General features: G+C 34.3%; 2 protein-coding genes across 3 annotated transcripts; one reads left to right on the top strand and one right to left on the bottom strand.

The window, feature by feature from the left end:
- The first annotated feature begins 5914 nt into the window (after positions 1-5914).
- On the top strand, positions 5915-11222 carry LOC122038126 (110 kDa U5 small nuclear ribonucleoprotein component CLO-like). Its single transcript, XM_042597735.1, has 10 exons — positions 5915-6775; positions 7759-7827; positions 7948-9141; positions 9226-9324; positions 9411-9569; positions 9766-9851; positions 9941-10139; positions 10240-10350; positions 10486-10692; positions 10762-11222. The coding sequence occupies exons 1-10, from the start codon at positions 6002-6004 to the stop codon at positions 10858-10860; spliced, it is 2997 nt and encodes a 998-aa protein (XP_042453669.1). The 5' UTR covers positions 5915-6001; the 3' UTR covers positions 10861-11222.
- A 1466-nt stretch (positions 11223-12688) lies between these two features.
- On the bottom strand, positions 12689-19829 carry LOC122038124 (calcineurin B-like protein 3). Of its 2 annotated transcripts, none has more exons than XM_042597733.1 (10): positions 19552-19829; positions 18881-18954; positions 18645-18796; positions 18345-18427; positions 18022-18081; positions 17372-17480; positions 16424-16476; positions 15157-15237; positions 14238-14350; positions 12689-12998 (listed from the first exon to the last, which is right to left on the bottom strand). In XM_042597733.1, exons 3-10 carry the CDS (start codon positions 18763-18765, stop codon positions 12941-12943), a joined length of 678 nt encoding a protein of 225 aa, XP_042453667.1. In that variant the 5' UTR covers positions 18766-18796; positions 18881-18954; positions 19552-19829; the 3' UTR covers positions 12689-12940. The 2 variants fall into 2 exon arrangements, with proteins under 2 accessions (XP_042453667.1, XP_042453666.1); XM_042597732.1 differs by having other exon boundaries at positions 19602-19829.
- Positions 19830-20040: the final 211 nt, after the last annotated feature.

Here is a 20040-nt window from a genome sequence, read left to right as displayed (position 1 = left end):
CACTCTTTCCATCACTATAAGATAATTATCTTCTATACATATAACACATTGTTTTCTTCTATCATTTTCAACGAAAAAAACATAACATTAGGAGTTAGATCCAAGAAACATTGGGTTAATGATAGGGCTTAAAGCCCTATAATAAAATTGTTAATAGATGATACGGGATGTAACGAGTAGACTCTGAAGATGACGTGACGGTCAAAGTAAATGTAATGTGACGGTCAAAGTCAAGGGAAGAGGACATTTTTCACCCAGTTTTGTCATTTGCCCAGCACTAAGATTCTCAATGTCAGCCCAACCGGATTACATGCCGTTCGGAAGAGGGATGAACGACCCTTAATTCGGTTAAATATAGGTAGTTTAATGCTTTATTCTTGAACTGGAGAACTAACATGTTTGATCGTTCAATAGTCGACCAAATTTAAGAGATGTCCGACCCACCTCACAATCAACCAGCTATAGGTCTGATCAGCATAAAGGTCAATCTCCCCGATGCCTATAAATCTCTTTTACACACACCCGGTCGACCCTATTACTGATCAACCCTACAGGTGCACATGACAATATGCTTGTGTATTCGCTCGATAATGGGGCCAGACGAGTTCACATGGCTCCATACCCATCTCTTCTACTCATAAGTTTAAAGTAACTCTCTTTATAAACCCAGTTAGACGCCCTAATCTTAGGTTCACTTTACCTATGAATTATTATGCGAACGATCAATATATAACTGTGCAGTTTAATGCAAGGACAAGCATAAAGACGCTTGGTCGAGATATATTCAGCTGACAACAATTAGAGAATTATAATAATCTGCCAGAAGAATAACCACATGTCAGAGAATATTATGCTGGAACCTTGTTCGAGGATTATCATGTTTTGCATCACCGACCATTTATTATAACATATTCATTTAACCACCTTATTAATGACATAAGTTATAAACGACAAAAAAGGTATATCTGTGTAATGAAAGATTCCTCGAACAATTATTGCACATTGTCTAGGTTATACACTCTCCATTACCTGACAACGTAACCTCTGATATTCTATGTCACTTCATGATTACGAAAGTTATGGGATGTGATATACAAAAAGTGATCATCTCCATTAGTAAGGTACGTTTTGTCTAATATCTCAGGCCTACTCTTGCCACATGTTTTCTGTTGTTCTTCATTTGACCATTCGAAATTTGTACTGACTTAAGCGTCGGAAAGCTTTTGTCAGGGACCCTCCTTCTTGATTTTTGGATACTAACGCCCTGTAATGACTAAATCTATGAAGATTTATTTATACTAATGTTAATTATATAATATATTTTTTTAAAAAACTAATTATTTTAAATATTTTTAATCTGTTTAAAATATATTATTGTTTCGTATTTATATATAAATAAAATATATATAGAAATAGTATGTAATATAAATTTAAAATAGATTTAGAAATAAATTTTAAAATAGAATTGTAAACCTATTTATAAATGGACTAAAATTTGCTGATGATTTATGATAAAATTTGAATTTGAAATTAATGCCATTTAGATAAATTAAAAATAAATTTATAAATGATTTTATAATCCATCTTTGAAATTAAAAATGAAATATTAAAATGTTTTATTTTAAACTTTATTTAGTGATGGGCAAATAGTCTTGAGAGCTCACTTCAATTAAAAGGTAAATAGGCTTTTGTCTTGCTAATGCTAATGAATCTGACTTTGATACAATTTGAGAATTAGTTCAACTTAATTTTAATTATGCCAACACATAAATCTACGTCTTTTAAAAAGCCTTATTTATAGATGTAGAAAAATGTATTTTTTTTTAATAGATATCTCACGTTCACCCTCTTTAATTTTAAAAACATTCAATGCGTGAAATCACAATAGAAAAATGTTATAGATCACAAACATCACAAACATACAAGAAAAACAGGAAAGAAATTAATTCTACAAAATATTGAGATGACAAATACAAACATTTAAGAAAAATCTGATAATATATAAAGGAATTTGACAACAGAGTATATATAAAGGAATTTGAGTAACATTATCGGTGGAGTAAACATGCAAACCCTTGCCGGAGTTGCTGCTTAGATGTCAAAAGATTTTTTTTCCTTTTTCTGGCAAGTAATTCCAAGTATTTTTTTAAATCTCTAAAATGCAAGTACATATTGCAATCATCTAAAATTGACTTTTATTATATTTCATTCAAACTTTTAAAATAAAAAGTTTGATAGTATTTAAAACAAAAAAAAAACATCTAGAGGAAATTAACAATGCTTCTGCCATCAAAATAAGTAAATCTAATAATGAACCTCTAATAGAGGATTTGTACTTTCATTATATATAAGCGAATAAAAAGAAAGAAATTGCAATCCAAATTACAAATCTTGATAACTACATCGTCACCAACCAGATATCAAAATTCCACGAAGATATTTCTTTTCTTTTCTTTTTTCTTTTCTACAATGCTCTAAAAGTTATACGGTGACAAAGATTTTTTTCATATATTTTGCTAGAGTTTTTTTTTTAATTATTATTATATTATATATATAAATTTCTTCTCTTATATCTCGTCAAAAGGAGAGGAGACCCACAACAATAAAAAAATCTATTGTCCCTGACTGACGCGAGAGAGACCTAAACTAAAATAGGATTTTTTTTTTTTTTTTTTTTAGTAAAATAACAATTCTAAAAACGCTCGTCACTTGATTGAAATTGAATAGGCTTGAATACTTTTCGATTTTTGCTAATTTGATACCTTCAAATTTAATTAGTTAAACGAGCGGCATAAATCAAAGACTTTGTTTTCGAGGTTCCCTCAATATTCAACTCCATGTCTTGTAAAATGGCTTCCACATAACCATGGGAAATTGGCCAAATTATTTGATCTATATATATAAAAAGGGGAATGCTACCCTAGGATTTTAGGATCGCACATCTCCTGCAGACTTAAAAAAAAAATTTGATTTCAAATTTTTTTATGTTTAATATTATAACTCAATCCCTAAAATCAAAACCCTAATTAGTATACCCATAAGTTAAAAAATAAATTAAAATAATCTGCTACAGCCATTACAAAAAAAGCTTAATTTAGGGACAAAACATATTAGTCCAAAATCTACAAGATATTTAGCAACGAAAATAGAATTAATAGCTAATTGATAACAAAATTAGCAACGAAATAAAATCGTCTTAACATAGCAACAAATAATATTTTGTCACAATTTTTGTTGCCAATCAATGTTAAAATTTGAAATTCATTGTAATATTTATAAACTCTAGGACAAAAATTTAGTTCGTTATAAAAAAAAAAAATCGCTACCTTAACGACCCCCCTAGTGTCGAAATCTAGTTCGTCACAAAAGCTTGCGACATGATGTAGCCAATGCTACAACTAACCCTGGATTCATCATAAATTGGCAATGAATCAATGAATTTGTCATAAATTGGCACATTTTTTTTTAAAAAAAAAATGTCTAAAATTCAGCATATGAAACTAGAGAGCTCAGAATGATAAGAAATCAATTTCTATTTATTCATATCGATCTCTTGATAATATAAATGACATAAAATATCAATTCCACCAATATATTGAGATCAATGATTTTTCAAATAAAAATTAAAATTTTTACACTAATTCGTGTTAAAAAACTGATTTACAGGTTTTATACTGAGATCTAGTGGTTCGTATATGAGATACTATTATCATGAGATTCAGGGTTCAAATCTCAACATAGTTGAGATAAATATCTCCTTCATACGTTTTAATTTTATTCATCCGTGATTTACCTAGCTCCTCTGTATTGGACCTGTGATAGATTGACAGGAATACTAGAACGAAGATAGTCATCTTTTACCATCATTTATTAATACAAAAAAAAATTGATGCAATAAAAATTCTTCGGTATGCAGTGATGATTAAATGATCGGCTTTAGTTAATCAGCTAATTAATCTACCAACCAAGTAAGTATCAACAGCCAGCAATCCAGGCAAAACTGATTTACAGGTTTCATTCGCCTTAATTTATCATGCAGGAGAATGACGTGACCACGATGACGAAGAAGCTTACACTGTTTTAGCATGCAGTTGCAGAATTTTCGCCGCCACAATAATCGATCGATTACAATAGTCAAACCGGCAAACTTGATATTTGCTTCGTTGGCGACGAATGACTTTTAACTTTTTAAGTCAAGGTTCAGGTTCAGTATTTTCGTCAATCTATCCTTATAGACAGCTTATGCATATGTATAGATACATACTTGGTCAAGATCTTATATTATCTTATTGGAGATCGTAGAGATTGGATCGATGTAGTTCAAGATTTGTAATCTTTCGTGGATTCTACTCTAAGGCTATGTTTACTCAAGAGTGTGGATGAGGAAAGGAAAAAAATCAACTATGGAAAGTTATCTTTGGAGGAAGAGAAAAGAAATGGTGAAGAAATCTTTTCCTTTGCACACTTGTTTACCTTGATAGAGGAAGGTGAATACTTATGATGTAATTTTGTAAATCAAAAAGGGTGCATGCGTCATTTTTTTGGATACATAGTGTAATTTTATGAGTTAAAAAGGCTACATGCGTCATTTTTTTTTGTATATGATGTAATTTTGTGAATGCAAAAGGGGTACATGCGTCATTTTTTTTTCCATCCGCTGCTTTCCGTCCGATTTTGAGGTGATCGATTTTGGCTCAAAAATTATCCGCGGATGGATTGCGTTACTTTTCCTTCGGAAAATTTTAATGAAGTAAACGCCGGAAACTTTTCCACTGTGGAAACTTTTCCTTAATTTTACTTTCCACTCTCCCAAGTAAACATAGCCTAAGTCTCTGATGCATGGATTTGTTAGGTTCATATCAACGTTGCGTAGAAAATGACATACAAATTAATTTTTTATTAAAATAATTTCGCGATGTGTGGTCAGAACTGCATGTGTTAGGCTAAACACGACTTTATGGCACTGGGTAAGTTTGGAATTAAGTTATTTTATTCACCTAAACATATGTAATATAAACAAGCTCAAACTATGCCCTCAAGGATTGTAGCACAGATGATAAACGTATGACATTTTTAATATTATAATTAGGGATCAATTCTCAAGAATTAACGATCTAAGTTAGATTTACTCCACCATGCACTTAACGTCTATGTATCTATATATACCTTTCTCCATATCTATCGGATCGATACTAGAAGGACCATTAATTTCACATATCTATATATTAGAGAAGCTCGAACCATATATAGACGCGGCTCGTGCCATGCAACGTAGGTTGACTCTAGCTATCCAAGCAATGGTCAGATGTTCGACTTGCCTCAATCGGCAGTAAATCTTAGGCATCAGCCCATTCATTGGTTTTACCCCTAGCTCTAGCTACTTTTGGTTTGGGCATAATCCGGTGGAACTCGGATTATAGTTTGGCCAGCTACGAACAAATCTGGCTGAACCCAAATAATGCACTGGTCTAGTCCTTAAAATAACAAAAATTGATAAATTCAATTAGTCTCATTGACTAATTTTAAGGTGATCGGTTTGACCCCATAAATTTTTTTCACTGATTATCAGAGTAAATCAGAAAATATTCGGAGCAAACACAAAAAAGAATAGCATTCTTTGATTGTACACCTATTTAAAAAAAAAATTATAAATTTATTATAGCTGAGGATCAAATAAATACTTAAATAGATATTTAGATAACAACTTGAATAATCTATCCTTATACTATAACTCGGATGCGGCCCAGTCCTTTTTGAGGAATCTATTTAAAGGGTTATTCAAAGATTATCTTCATTCGGGCCTTCTGCCTTGTTCGTTTCGGGCTTCCTTTTTAGTGGCCTTTATTATGTTTGGACTATTTGCTTAAAAAAAAAAAAAAAAAACCCTCAATGCCAATTCGTAAAAGAGTCAGTGGTGTTGAAAGATAGTGGGCTTTATATTCGTTATTCACTTTTCGTCTCGAGAAACCCTAACCCTAGCCATCTCCCTCCAAAATCTTTCATGGACGATAGCCTCTACGACGAATTCGGCAACTACATCGGACCTGAGATCGAGTCCGACCATGGTTCCGACGACGACGAGGACGCCTCCCTCGGAGATAAATCTGCAGACGGGTCTGCCCACTCAGACGACGACGAGCCTGGCTCATCCTCTCCAGGTCCCGCCTCCAATGGTTGGATCACCACTTCCGGCGGACCATACGACATGGACGTCGACGCCGCTGCCAACCAGATCGTTCTGGCCGAGGACAAGAAGTACTACCCTACAGCTGAAGAAGTCTACGGTGAGGGTGTGGAGACCCTCGTGATGGACGAGGACGAGCAGCCTCTGGAGCAGCCCATTATCAAACCCGTCCGCACCCTCAAGTTCGAGGTCGGGGTCAAGGATTCCTCCACCTACGTTTCCACCGAGTTTCTGCTAGGTCTTGCCTCCAATCCTTCGTTGGTCCGCAATGTGGCGCTCGTGGGACACCTCCAGCACGGGAAAACGGTTTTCATGGACATGCTTGTTGAACAGACCCACGAGATCTCCACTTTTGATTCTCAAAGCGAGCGGCATATGAGATATACTGACACGAGGATCGATGAGCAGGAGAGGAAGATATCGATCAAGTCTGTGCCAATGTCTCTCGTGCTTGAGGATAGCAACGCGAAGTCGTATCTTTGTAACATAATGGACACTCCTGGCCACGTCAATTTCTCAGATGAGATGACTGCTGCACTTCATTTAGCAGACGGAGCCGTGTTGGTTGTGGATGCTGCAGAAGGTGTTATGGTATTGTACTGTGCTTTATCTCCTTCCTTATGATTTGTCTTTACACAGACTTGATTTGACCATCAAAGTTTAAAGAAATGCACTTCCTGGTAAATGGAGTTCTTTCTTCGTGAATTATGCTTGAATTCCAGCAATACTTCTCAATTTGTGGAATCTTTTTCCATTATACACTTCTCAGGTGCTTCCTAGTAGTTTTCTTTTATGAGACATTTTGCCTAATGTTGTTTCTGGCTTTTGAAATAGGTGCTCGCTAGATGACTAAAATACCAATTAGCAAGGCTTTTGGATAGAAATATATTTATTGTTAGAATCACGGAATACATAAAATATGTGAACGGCTTAAGATAGTTTTAATGTCATTTAAATATTTCCCATTTGGTTTGTGAAGCTGTATGCTTCTCTCTAAATTTAATCAACACAATGCCGCCAATTGACATCATGATATTAACCATCCTTGTGAGTTTTAAATGCATTTGCATTAACTATTAAGTTATCCCTCCCAAATAATGCATCTATATACCTTCTTTGAGTATAGACACTAATGCGACACTGCAATAATCTTTGACAGTAGTTTGATAACCCTTGACAGTTTTATTTGAGGATACAACAACTTGCAGCTGGCAATCTCAATAAAGAATATCATCTTGTTGTCCATTTTATGGTACATGCAAAACATATCAAGCTTCAAATGAGTGCAAAAATCTCATGGCTGATTTAGTGTAGTGATTAAGCACTTCATTGCAAAACATATTAAGCTTCGAATGTGGTCATAAATATCTTTGTCTGGGTTTAGTTATCACAATTATCTATAATATTTTAGGAGAAAAATCTATTTGCTTTGTCCTCTTTTTTACCCCATATTTGCTGCTTTTAGTTAAACAAATAGGTTTATTCATCTAACTAGCTGCTGTCTTAATTGGGAACATTTTTCCAAAAACTTGTAGACTGAAATATATTCTTCCTTTCTACTGTTGATTGATCAGGTGAATACTGAAAGAGCTATAAGGCATGCAATCCAAGAAAGAATGCCAATAGTGGTGGTTATAAATAAAGTGAGTGTTTTTTTTATTGTTGTCAGAACATTAATATATGTATGTACACACACACACACGCGCACGCACACACACCTGAACCAATATTTTTTTTACATTTTTTTTAATTTTTTGCTTTAGGTTGATAGACTTGTAACAGAGCTTAAGCTGCCTCCTACTGATGCATACTTTAAGCTGAGGCACACATTGGAAACTATCAATGATCTGATATCCTCTTGCTCCACAACAGTTGGAGGTACCCAAATGGTTGATCCTGTTGCTGGAAATGTTTGCTTTGCTAGTGCAAGTGCTGGCTGGTCTTTCACATTGCAATCATTTGCTAAGCTATATGTCAAGCTTCATGGCATACCATTTGACTCCTCGAAATTTGCATCACGCTTGTGGGGAGACCTATATTATCACCCTGACGAAAGAGTATTCCGAAAGAAACCTCCTATGGGTGGAGGAGAAAGATCATTTGTTCAATTCATTCTTGAACCATTGTACAAAATCTATAGTCAAGTCATTGGAGAACATAAGAAGAGTGTTGAGTCAACTCTTGCTGAACTTGGAGTTACACTGAGTAATGCAGCTTATAAGATGAACGTGAGACCTTTGTTGAGGTTGGCTTGTAGTTCTGTCTTTGGATCAGCCACTGGTTTCACTGATATGCTTGTGCAGCACATTCCCTCTGCTAGGGATGCTGCAATGAAGAAGGTGGAGCACATATATACAGGGCCTCTGGACTCATATATTGCTGAAGCTATGAAAAAATGTGATCCATTTGGTCCTCTTATGATCAATGTCACAAAACTTTACCCTAAATCTGATTGTAGTGTGTTTGATGCTTTTGGTCGTGTTTATAGTGGTACTATACAGACTGGTCAAACTTTGCGAGTGCTTGGAGAAGGATATTCGCCTGAAGATGAAGAAGATATGACTGTTAAAGAAGTTACCAAGTTGTGGGTATATCAGGCTCGGTACCGGATTCCGATCAGTAAAGCCCTTGCTGGCTCTTGGGTTCTAATTGAAGGTGTTGATGCTTCAATAATGAAGACAGCAACTCTGTGCCCTTTGGATATGGATGAAGATGTGTACATTTTTAGGCCGCTTCGCTTCAATACATTATCAGTTGTGAAGACTGCAACTGAACCATTGAACCCAAGTGAGCTTCCTAAGATGGTGGAGGGCCTAAGAAAAATTAGTAAGAGTTATCCTTTAGCTATTACAAAGGTTGAAGAGTCAGGGGAGCACACTATCCTGGGGACAGGAGAGATCTATCTTGATTCGATTATGAAAGACTTGAGGGAACTTTATTCTGAAGTTGAAGTTAAGGTTTGTCAATTAATTCCTTGAACCTAATGTGTTTTAGTAGAATCATGTCCATTTGCTGAGAACTAACAAAATCTAATCCTTTAGGTTGCAGATCCAGTTGTTACTTTTTGCGAGACAGTGGTTGAAACATCGTCAATGAAATGTTTTGCAGAAACACCTAACAAAAGGAACAAAATTACCATGGTAGGCCCCTACTGTCAAAAAGATTTTGATAATTGTGGCAGTTGATGGCATGGATGGGTATGAACTTGCCTTCTTCTCATGTATAGGTTGCAGAGCCATTGGAGAAGGGGTTAGCAGAAGATATTGAGAATGGTGTTGTTAATATTGATGCACGCCAGAGGGATATTAGCGATTTCTTCCAGAAGCGCTATGACTGGGATTTGCTTTCAGCAAGGTCTATTTGGGCATTTGGTCCAGACAAACAGGTAGGACATCTTATCTGATGAAGGATAGTCAGTAAAGATACTGCTTATTGTCGTTTAACTCAACCACTAGGATATTTGCTATCCAAAATTGTCCTTCCAGAAGCGCCTTGATGAACCACAGATTCTTATAACTTCATCTATTTGTTTTTATTGCTTTTGTTCCTCAGTCTCGTTGAAATGTGTGTAATGTGTACAGGGACCTAATATCTTGTTAGATGACACTCTTCCAAGTGAAGTTGACAAGAATCTGTTGAATTCTGTCAGAGATTCCATTGTTCAGGGGTAGCAATGTGTTATGTTATTAATTTATTTAAGAAATTAATTTCCTCTTTTATCTTATTTGCTAATTGCCAGCCTTTCTGGTTCTCCAGTTTCCAATGGGGTGCCCGAGAAGGACCTCTTTGCGATGAACCCATTCGCAATGTAAAATTCAAAATATTAAATGCATCAATAGCTCCAGAGCCTTTGCATCGAGGAGGAGGACAGATTATTCCCACTGCACGGAGAGTGGTGTATTCAGCTTTTCTTATGGCAAATCCTCGGCTGATGGAACCTGTTTACTATGTTGAGGTAGTATGACTTCTTATTACCAGTTGAAGCAAATTACTTGTGTTTTACTTATGACTGGTAGAAATGCATTTTCACCTCTTTTTTTCTTTTGTTATTTCAGATACAAACCCCAATAGATTGTGTCTCAGCTATTTACACTGTGCTGTCTCGAAGGCGAGGACATGTAACCCAAGATGTACCTAAGCCTGGCACACCAGTGTATATCGTAAAGGTTTGAACTTTTGGTAATTTTTTTTTCTGCATTTGAACTACATCATTTTGTTGAAGTGTTCTAAATTCTTGTGAAGATTTGGCATTTCCTATGATGACTAGTTAGTTTATTGACATATTTATTTTAATAAAACAGGCCTTTTTGCCTGTGATCGAGTCATTTGGCTTTGAGACGGACTTGAGATACCATACTCAAGGGCAAGCTTTTTGTCTCTCAGTTTTTGATCATTGGGCTATCGTTCCTGGTGATCCATTGGATAAGAGTATTGTTCTACGACCACTTGAACCAGCCCAAATACAGCACCTTGCTCGTGAATTCATGGTCAAGACTAGACGCAGAAAGGTACACTTGTTCTATTTTTAGTTTAAATATCTATTTCAGTGCATATCTGAAAAAAAAAATATTTTTCAGGGTATGAGCGAAGATGTGAGCATTAACAAGTTCTTTGACGAAGCCATGGTTGTGGAGCTCGCACAGCAGGCAGCTGACATGCATCTGCAAATTATGTAGCCAAAAACACACCACTCTTGTTTCCTGGTAGTCTGTTCGACCGATGTTTTCCAAATGGATATGTTTGTCATGATGTCATCTCCTCACGGGTTAATTAACATGGTGCTTGGGCTTACTGGTTTTGGGCTCTCCGTGCTATTTGCTGCAGCTGAAATCTGCACTTGTCTGTGCCCCTAGTGCAAGGCAAACATGATTGCTGATCATCGAAGAGAGTTGTATGTAGCTAAGTTTATCTTGGATCTTGATATTACACTATAGTATAGTTGGGACGCAAGATTACGATGATGATGTAATGAGTTATGTTACAATTTCATTATTGTACGGTGGCATTCAGCGAGCTAATATGATGCATTTATTTTGCATTTTGGTTTGTTTATCTTGGATATTTCCAAAAGAATACAATCATCCATTTTTCTGAAGTAGAGGTGTAAAAGTTGACGATGCTTTGAATGAGTTGCGATGCTACAAGCTTAAGCTTTTGTATTGTGTCGCACATTCAAATAATAATATATTTATTATTATGAGGCCTCAGCTTATGTTAATTGTTATATTTACATAACATTGTTGTGGGCACATTGGGGTCAGGGCAGATGAAAGTTCTGAGTTGTGATTCAGTAACCCGGCGCTTCATATTTTTCAAATAATTAAGGGGCCTTTTTAAAAAAAAAAAAATCAAATGGGTCTCTCATAATTTTATCTCAAAATTATCTCTTTGACTCATCGATATTGTAAAAACTACCGGATAGTTGTTAAAATATATAGAAGTTACTTAGTAATTACTATAATGTGTAGAAGTTATCCAATAGCTACTATAATATATTTAGGATGAGTTTCGAATTTATGATTTATACCGTATAAAAATTACACATAAGCTGACATAAAGTATAAAAACTATCTAGTAATTACTACGTGTTTAGTATCAGTTTAAGATTTAAGATATCTGAACACTATTATATCAAAATATCATCGTTTTAAAAATATTTTAATTAAATAGATAAATAATATTTTGATATAATAATATTCAGATATCTTAAATCCTAAACTATAAACTTTAAACTCACACTAAACACGTTATAACAATTACTAGGTAACTTTTATATGTTATAACAACCACCAAGTAACTTCTACACGTTATAAATCTTAAATCCTAGACTCTTAATATGTTATAGCAGCTATTGAGTAACTTTTATATATTATAACAACTACACATTATAAATTCTAAATCCCATACTCACTTAAACACATTATAGCAATTACGAAGTAACTTTTATACATTATAGCAGCCGCTTAATAACTTCAAGAAGTTGTAAAAACTATCCACTAAATGCTACACGTTGGAGAAGCTACCCAATAGCCTCCACATTCCACAACAATGTCAAATCAAAAGATAATTTCAAATAAAATCACGGGAGAAATATCCATTTAATTTTTATTTTTTTTTGAAAAAAACAAGGAGTCTTCTCTTAATTTGGGATGGCCTTTTGCTTTTTACCCCAAATTTCAATAAAAGCATTCAGTTAATCTTATCTGCTAGATTAGAATAGATCAAATGATTGAATGCACAATTCATAGGATCAACAAACAATACAGCTGGGTACCTAGATCATCAAATAAAAAAAACAAAAATGTTCAAAAAAAAAAAAAATCAACAATACTATTGTTCTAGCAAAAACTGGTGCCCTGTATTACTTGATTGGAAACAGTGAAGAACGTCCGCCATCAACTTAAAACATCATTTTGAGTTTTATAACAACAATTCTAGAACCACATCTAATCAAATTCTGCATGTAGCTATGGCACCAAATCATCTGTTTCTTACTCTAAAACACAACCCTAATAATGTAAGCAGCCATTTAAATCCTGAGTCTCAATAAATCATCAAAGGAACCAAAACCTCAACCTCAGCAGAAATACAGTCGCTAAACAAATATCACCACACCAAATTTCCTCAAAGCAACCAATACTCCAACTTATTAACATTCTTCTTAGTAATTTACACAGGAAAAAATTAGAAAGATACTCGGCAGAGATGTACAAGCCCACAAGGAGACATGTTTGTTCCCACCCACGTAGCCTAGCCCTACGTATCATCAACTTGAGAGTGGAAAACAAAGCTTGGGAATGTCGTGGTGATGTCCCTACACAAGGGAAAGGTTACAGTAAGGAAAAGTTTACAATAGAGAGAGATAATATAAGAACAAAGTGGACTTTATGATATAAAAAAAGATGGATGATTGTGAGCAATAGTAGTCACTTAAATTATCATATAAACCAAAATGATAAATAAATGTATCATAAAGCTAATGGATTCTCAAATAAACTGAACCATTCAACTGTTAACAGTGAATGGTGGCGCCTAATCATTTAGTGAGCCACTCTTAACAAATCACCTGAAGCCTAAGTATATGTACATTTAGAAAATTGAAACGCAATTTTAATGAGCAGCTATAAGACTGCAATGTCAGAATTGATAGCAAGCAACATTTGTCAAAAAAGAAACCATAACAACGCTGCTCACTATATTCTTGGAATTTGTTGATCCCCAAATAAGTTTGAGAGTTTGTTTAACTAAATGTGCAATTACCATGTACTAGCTCAACAGACGGTTCACTGAAATGTCAAATACGTTAAACACAAACTTTGTTATACACTTAAGTAGCAGTTTAGTTCAATTAGCTTGAACGGGATGTCAGCATATAACTACACTGTTTGCATAAAAAAAAAATTCTTAACCTGTTCATGGTAGATAGTATATAAAGATGTTAGGATTTGAAGAATAAACTATTGAATAGAATTTGAGTAACTTCTAGGGTAGCTTTATGGTCACGACCAACATCCTTTAGCAAGACTTTACAGAGTCAATGATCTAGATAGCACTGCCGTGTCAGTATTAAATGCATGAATAGGGCCTGCATGGCTCATTGTGACATGAAATATCTGTAAAAGACATACCTAGCGACTAGTACAATGGGATCAAATAGAGAAATCTATTTCTACATGGGAAATTTTGACTTGCAACTTAAAATCACCTGGAAGTAAAATAAGAAGGTTCATGTTCCAAGTAATTGTGCTTTGTATATATTTTTCCATATATACACTACTATAGATCATTGCATCATTGAACCCATTACCTAAGCGATGGGCTCAAATATCTCAACCACTCGGGTAAGGGTTATTTACAATTGTCATCTGCATAATTGTTTGACAACAATCAAGCAAAATCATCTATATATTGATTTTATTAATGAGTCAATTGTTCATGACTTACCATGTAACATTAATAAGTCATCAACTGTTTCAAAAGTAAAAGAATTTTATTTATACCTAAATTTTGTTCATACTGACATACAGAGGTAAAAATGTTCACTGAATATCACCTGAGGTATTGGAGAGTCATATTCTTTAAAAGAGAGGGATGCCGCAAGACAAGACTACGCCATTCTTCTTTATCAATTCTTCCATCATGTTTTGTGTCAGCCTCCTCGAAAGTCTACACAAATATAGAAGGAACAAAAACATTATTCCGAAACTAAAGGAACTACACATTAAAGATACATGTAGTCAAACAGATTATGTGAAAAACTAAGAACATTCCATCCATGCATTTGTGATGTTGCTCATTCAACTAAATGAATGACATGAAATTCATGACAGCCAATTAGTTCTTTTTCCCCAAGAGTTAATTTAGTTAACAAATAAATATGGTATAGTGTAGATAAGCTTGTCGAAGTTAAAAAGACTTGGAGAGAATTTTGTGCTAAAGTTGATTTTGGAACATAAGATACTAAATATATAAGTGCATATGCCCCTCAAGTATGATTAAATGATCAAATCAAAACTAAAAGAGAATTTTGGAAGGAACTAGATGAAATTATTCATGGTCCCCATATAGCTAGGATAAACAGGGCTTAGATATTGATGTGTCAATGCAAATATTGATCTTACTCAACCATCTTGGACATATACATTGAACTTGATGCCAAATGTTTTTGCATAAGGTGGATCTAATTAGAGGATGGAATTGCTAAAAGAAAGTAATAAATGGAAGCAAATAATTGTCCATCTTTTAAAATACACAAGCTGGACTTGGGGTTTAGAAAACCAAACAAAATATCAATTTAAACCATATACTATGGAAGCCTGAAGGATAACACGTTATACAAGATATGATAGCAATTAGCCGCTGTAACAAAAATCAAGCCTTAATATCAAGGAATGTATTTTAATCCAAATTTAGTTTCACACCAGTCACCAGCAAACTGGAAAGGTCCGGTAAATACAAAATTTATAAACAACCTTATCAATGATACTTTCTATCACATCATCTGAAAGATTCATTCCGGACTCAGCAAGTGTTGCCACTACCATTTGCTTAACCTGGATGAAAAAATGATTAAAAAAATGTAAGTTATTGAATAGTTAGCACTCTTGATTCGCAGTTAGCAATTATATATAAGAAACAAACTTAAACATACTGAGAAATTCAAAATAAGGCTCAATACCAGTTGGCCACCTGAAATCTATTGCTCAAACAAAATTGTTTTAAATAATATAAGAAAGCAAAATCAATTGTTTTTAAGAAACTCTATAAGGCAACTATCTAATGCCAAACTTTGAAAGCACTGAGCTGGAAGTCATAGTGTATTTTATCAAATTTGACTTTCCAAGTATACATTTCCGTGCTGCAGTAGCATCTGAGTTTGCGTTGACAGTAATGGGAGATATAAAGGTAATAGCATAGTATTAAATTTAGCCAGGAATTTTCTGGATCCATATTCTGAAGAAATTAGATGGCCAAACTGGTTCAGATGGCTTAACAAGACATGTTAGTCCCAATTATTTAGGGTCAGCCACTGAATTCCATGGGTTAAGACATTTTTTACACTAATTGCCAAGGCATAACCTGAATATGAACCTTTATCAACTAGATTTGGGAGCGACATTGGTAGTATTTTGGACACTTTGTCCAACATGAAATTTAATTTTAGGAAACCAGGACTAAAAATATTGTTCAGATTGCTAACCATCCTGCAATTTTTTGCCAATGAAAACGAAAAATTACATCTTTCAAACAACATTGGCAGTTTGACGGACAGCTTAAGTAATGAAATTTATTTTGACGAAACTAGAACTAGAAACCATTCAGAATTCCAGATTGCTATCCAATCTGCAAGTTTTTGCCATAGAAAAAAAGAAATTAAATCATATCTCTTTTTTTTTTGTGGGTAAAAATGATATTTATCTGGAAAAGAAATGTTTCCTTCTATTCGACCGTACAAGAAAAGTACTAGTGCAAAATACTGGATTGTATAATTAAATCATTATTTTGTTCTATTAAATCTAAAAATCATAAACAAGGAGTCTTCCAATTTCCCCACAACTGATATTTTTCTAGACCTTCCTTTTAGCATGTTCTAAATAAGACGTATACTACATGGAATGATATTAAAGTTGAAATATACTATGTGGATCAAAATGATGAAATTACTAGTGTAATTGACACTTAAAGCAAGATTTTAAAAACACATGTGAAAAAACATATAAATGATAACAATTATATTACCTCTTGTCTTTCAATGAAGCCTTGTTGCTTAAGGTCATATAACTTGAAAGAGACTACAATAAAAAAAAAAATCAAATTTCCATATAATCAAGAAACATTTTTTATCAATAGAAATTGATTAGTTTTGACAAAAAACATAATGGTTAAAATTAGGCAGGACCATAATACACAAGCAAATTGAATTTTAGGATTGCTAAAAAATTAAACAAAGGTGACTAATCCATGAGGTTACCACTTACCAACATTGTGGATTTAGATAACCAGTGACTAAGAAATATTAATAGCATTTTAGCACATTGCATCGGCAATTTAAATTTCACAATTGGAACAAAAGAAATTCACCTTCCAACACAAACTTCCCATTCTCACAAAAACAAATGATGAACTTGCTTTAACTAAGATAGATGGACAATGATTGGAACCTCTTGTTTTAGAGGGTGAAATCATCAAGCTTAAATTGCCATTGACTAGCAATCCGAGTATGGGAGGCTTTGGTCAGGGGTATACATTTAGTGCTTTAAGGCCAGTTATGTTTCAAGGTCTTTTATTCTATTTTGCATATGTAATTTTGACCCAAGATTTTTGGTTCTTAAAAAGAAACAATTTTAAAAGATAAAATTGTAAGAAATGAATTTCTAGGTGTGAGGATTTGTTAACATCAAGTTGGTAAAAGATGCAATATTTGTTATGATCCATATATACAAAAGCATATTGCAGCTAGTTTTAATAATACAATATAATGAATGTTACACATTATTAACAGATAATATCATTGAATATTGATCGTATCAAAATATTGATTCTAGTAACTCAGAAATGTGAACCATAAGATTGAGCCATCTATATGACAATCAAGTAAAACAAGAGGTGCAACAAGCAGATGGATTTGGGTTCTACTCTCTATTTAACCATAAAAATGATGAAACATTGAAAATCAGTGTGGCATACAATCGATTTTGTCATCAATAGGAGCATTCGGATGGAAGACAGACAGTGCACGTGCAAACTCTTCAAATCCTAGAATTCCGTTGTGCTTTGTGTCAAATAAGTCAAACACCTGCAAAAATAGTAAAAAGTTTAGAAATTATAGCCTATAGAACATCATAGACTAAACTAAAATGAATTTAGTGGTAGCCAAAGATATAGCCTTGAGATGACAATAATCAAGGGAATCCACAACACCTCTTTATTGTTTGACAGGAACCTAAAATTGAAAATATTAGCACTACTACTAGTTTGAAAATCATTTCATAACTCATGCAAATTTTTGGAAGAGCCATCAATTTTTGTTTACAAGATTTTCACAGACAACTTTTTTTTGTTTCTCGTACATTGTTGTTGAAACCATCAAACTTGCTTGCAAAAATGCAAAAAAAGATGCATGCACACTGGGTAAATCTAGAGCCATCTGAAATTACAAACAGCTCAATCTTTCCAAAAGAAAAATATATTTGGTGCATTTCTCCTTTTTTACAATACAAAGTCAAATATGGGAATAAGAGACAAATTCCACTTGAGCATCCATATCTAGATCCTTTTTGTGATTTAATTCAACTCAAAAAGTCACAGAAAACACACATATATAGAGAGAAAGATACCCGATCAGCGAATAAGCTCTCCTTCTTTCTAGTCTTGAATAGTGCCAACTGAAATTCTTCCTGCACAATCACAAAACATGTTTAAGTCTTGAATATCCCAAGACATAGATTGACATAAAGTTGGACCATTTCTAGAAAGAGGTAAGCCTCTACAATTTAAGATAAATGTGATTGTTTCAGCTATTTTCAGTTAGACAATGAAATTATGGAGACCTATGCATTTAACATGTTACGAAAAAGGCCATATCTGAACGGATAGTTACAAATTCTTAACTGCAGCTTATCAATCAGACTAAGGAAATAAGAATATTTATGTCCAGTACCTTATTGATCAGCCCGTCATCAATCACAGCACTACTAATCTTTTTGAATAGCTCATATAATGCTTCTATTTCACTTACACTAACTGCAAAACAAACAAGCACACCTTTAGCTAGGATTGAGTGACAAATAACAATAGCGAGGAATAAAAGAATGCATCCTAAAGTTAGCAATAGCAATCTCAAATCACAACTGCCAAGAATAATGAAAATTGAAAAAATATATATAAGAAACAGATTATCTCAAGTACGAAGCTAGTAGCTAATGCAAAATCTTGCATATATACATCTCTAGGTACATACACACTGTTTCCCGAGCTAACCGTTCTGGATCCTTGAGTTCTTTTTGCTGGTACAACTCAAGATCACAGCACTTCCCCAGGACAGCAATGAAATGCTTGAACCATTCTAGACACTGCAACATGATATCTCCCTATCGTTAGTACCCTCCATACCTGTAATTTGACGAAGCAAGCACAATTTAAATTTTCCTGGTACTCCAGGGAAAATAGAAAAGCAGCAGATATTGTTAGAACGACCTTTTCCACATTTTATATTGTCTTAGTTCAAGCTCACGAGTAAGGTACACCTCAGCGTGTAATCAAATCAGAATCTGAAAGGAGAAATCCCATCAGGTCATAAACTCACATATAAGAGATCTGGATGTAGCAAAAATGCAGGATGTCTTGTGTAACATCAGGGATACAAAGAAAACAATGCAGCACAACTAACACAACTTTGTTGACAATTCCGGAAGCAAATTCAGGAGATGAGAAAGCACAGACAATACTAAAACTACGAACCTAGGATGTAATTAGATGGAAAAAATGGACCCTTTGGACCACTGGCCGATTGTAATGCAATAATTTTCATATTCAAAACACCTAAATGGAGATCCATCATCTGCGCACTATGAATGGAATCATGTTAATCTAGATTTCCTTAATTTCCTATCAGTTTCGGGGGGAAAAAAATTGAGCCTTTTCTTCTCAAATTCACAGTAAAAGAATCATACGAATTAGTTTCGTCATAGTTCCATTAGCAACTACGAAATTATTTCACAAAAGCGCAAGAACATGATTTTATCCCCGCGCAGAAGAATCAAACAACACGGGCAAATAAATCGAATAGGGGCGAGAATCTGCGCCCAACATCGAATCAAAACCAACGTACCGCAGATGGAAAACCAAAAACCGATGTAAGAAAAAACCTTTTCACGAAGATTCACGGATCCCAAAAGTGAGGAGCGTATAAAGTTACCGGATCTAAAGCCGACGGAACCGCTGACGATCCTCCTCCCAAAGCCGATCGAGGCAGAGACGACTCCCAATAACAGAGCAACCGGGATGAGAGAAAAACAAGGGACGCGGATCAAAAGCGGTGGAGGCGAGCGATAGATGGGAGAAAAGAAAAGAAACGGGGAAGAGGGATTACATGTGCTGCGTCGTCGTCTCCAGCTCGATCACGAGTGATGACGATGATATTATTGTGTATTATTCCATTTTTTTATTATGGCAGTTAAATATTACGTTTTATTTTGTATTTTTGTTTAAGGAAGATGCAGACGCTCCCTTTTTTTTCTTCTTATATCTGGCAATTTCTTTACTTAACATATTCTTGCCTTTACGAGAATTTTAGTTTTTTTTTTAGAAAATCTTAAAGTCGAAAATTGAAAAGATCCATTAAATCACTCTAGATA

Source organism: Zingiber officinale, chromosome 1A (genome assembly GCF_018446385.1).
Source record: "Zingiber officinale cultivar Zhangliang chromosome 1A, Zo_v1.1, whole genome shotgun sequence".
NCBI classification, from domain to species: Eukaryota; Viridiplantae; Streptophyta; class Magnoliopsida; order Zingiberales; family Zingiberaceae; genus Zingiber; species Zingiber officinale.
The sequence above is the reverse complement of the archived record's forward strand: the minus strand, read 5'-3'. Positions and strand labels throughout refer to the sequence as shown.

Bases quoted from the DNA above. Each gene is read 5' to 3' on its own strand.
- LOC122038126 (XM_042597735.1), top strand. From the start codon at position 6,002: ATGGACGATAGCCTCTACGACGAATTCGGCAACTACATCGGACCTGAG. The intron at 6,776-7,758 runs GTATTGTACTGT...TTGATTGATCAG, and splicing joins ATGCTGCAGAAGGTGTTATG to GTGAATACTGAAAGAGCTAT. The intron at 10,140-10,239 runs GTAGTATGACTT...TTGTTATTTCAG, and splicing joins AACCTGTTTACTATGTTGAG to ATACAAACCCCAATAGATTG.
- LOC122038124 (XM_042597733.1), bottom strand. From the start codon at position 18,765: ATGTTGCAGTGTCTAGAATGGTTCAAGCATTTCATTGCTGTCCTGGGG. The intron at 17,481-18,021 runs GTATCTTTCTCT...CTATTTTTGCAG, and splicing joins AGAGCTTATTCGCTGATCGG to GTGTTTGACTTATTTGACAC. The intron at 16,477-17,371 runs GTATGCCACACT...TTTTTATTGTAG, and splicing joins TATTGATGACAAAATCGATT to TCTCTTTCAAGTTATATGAC.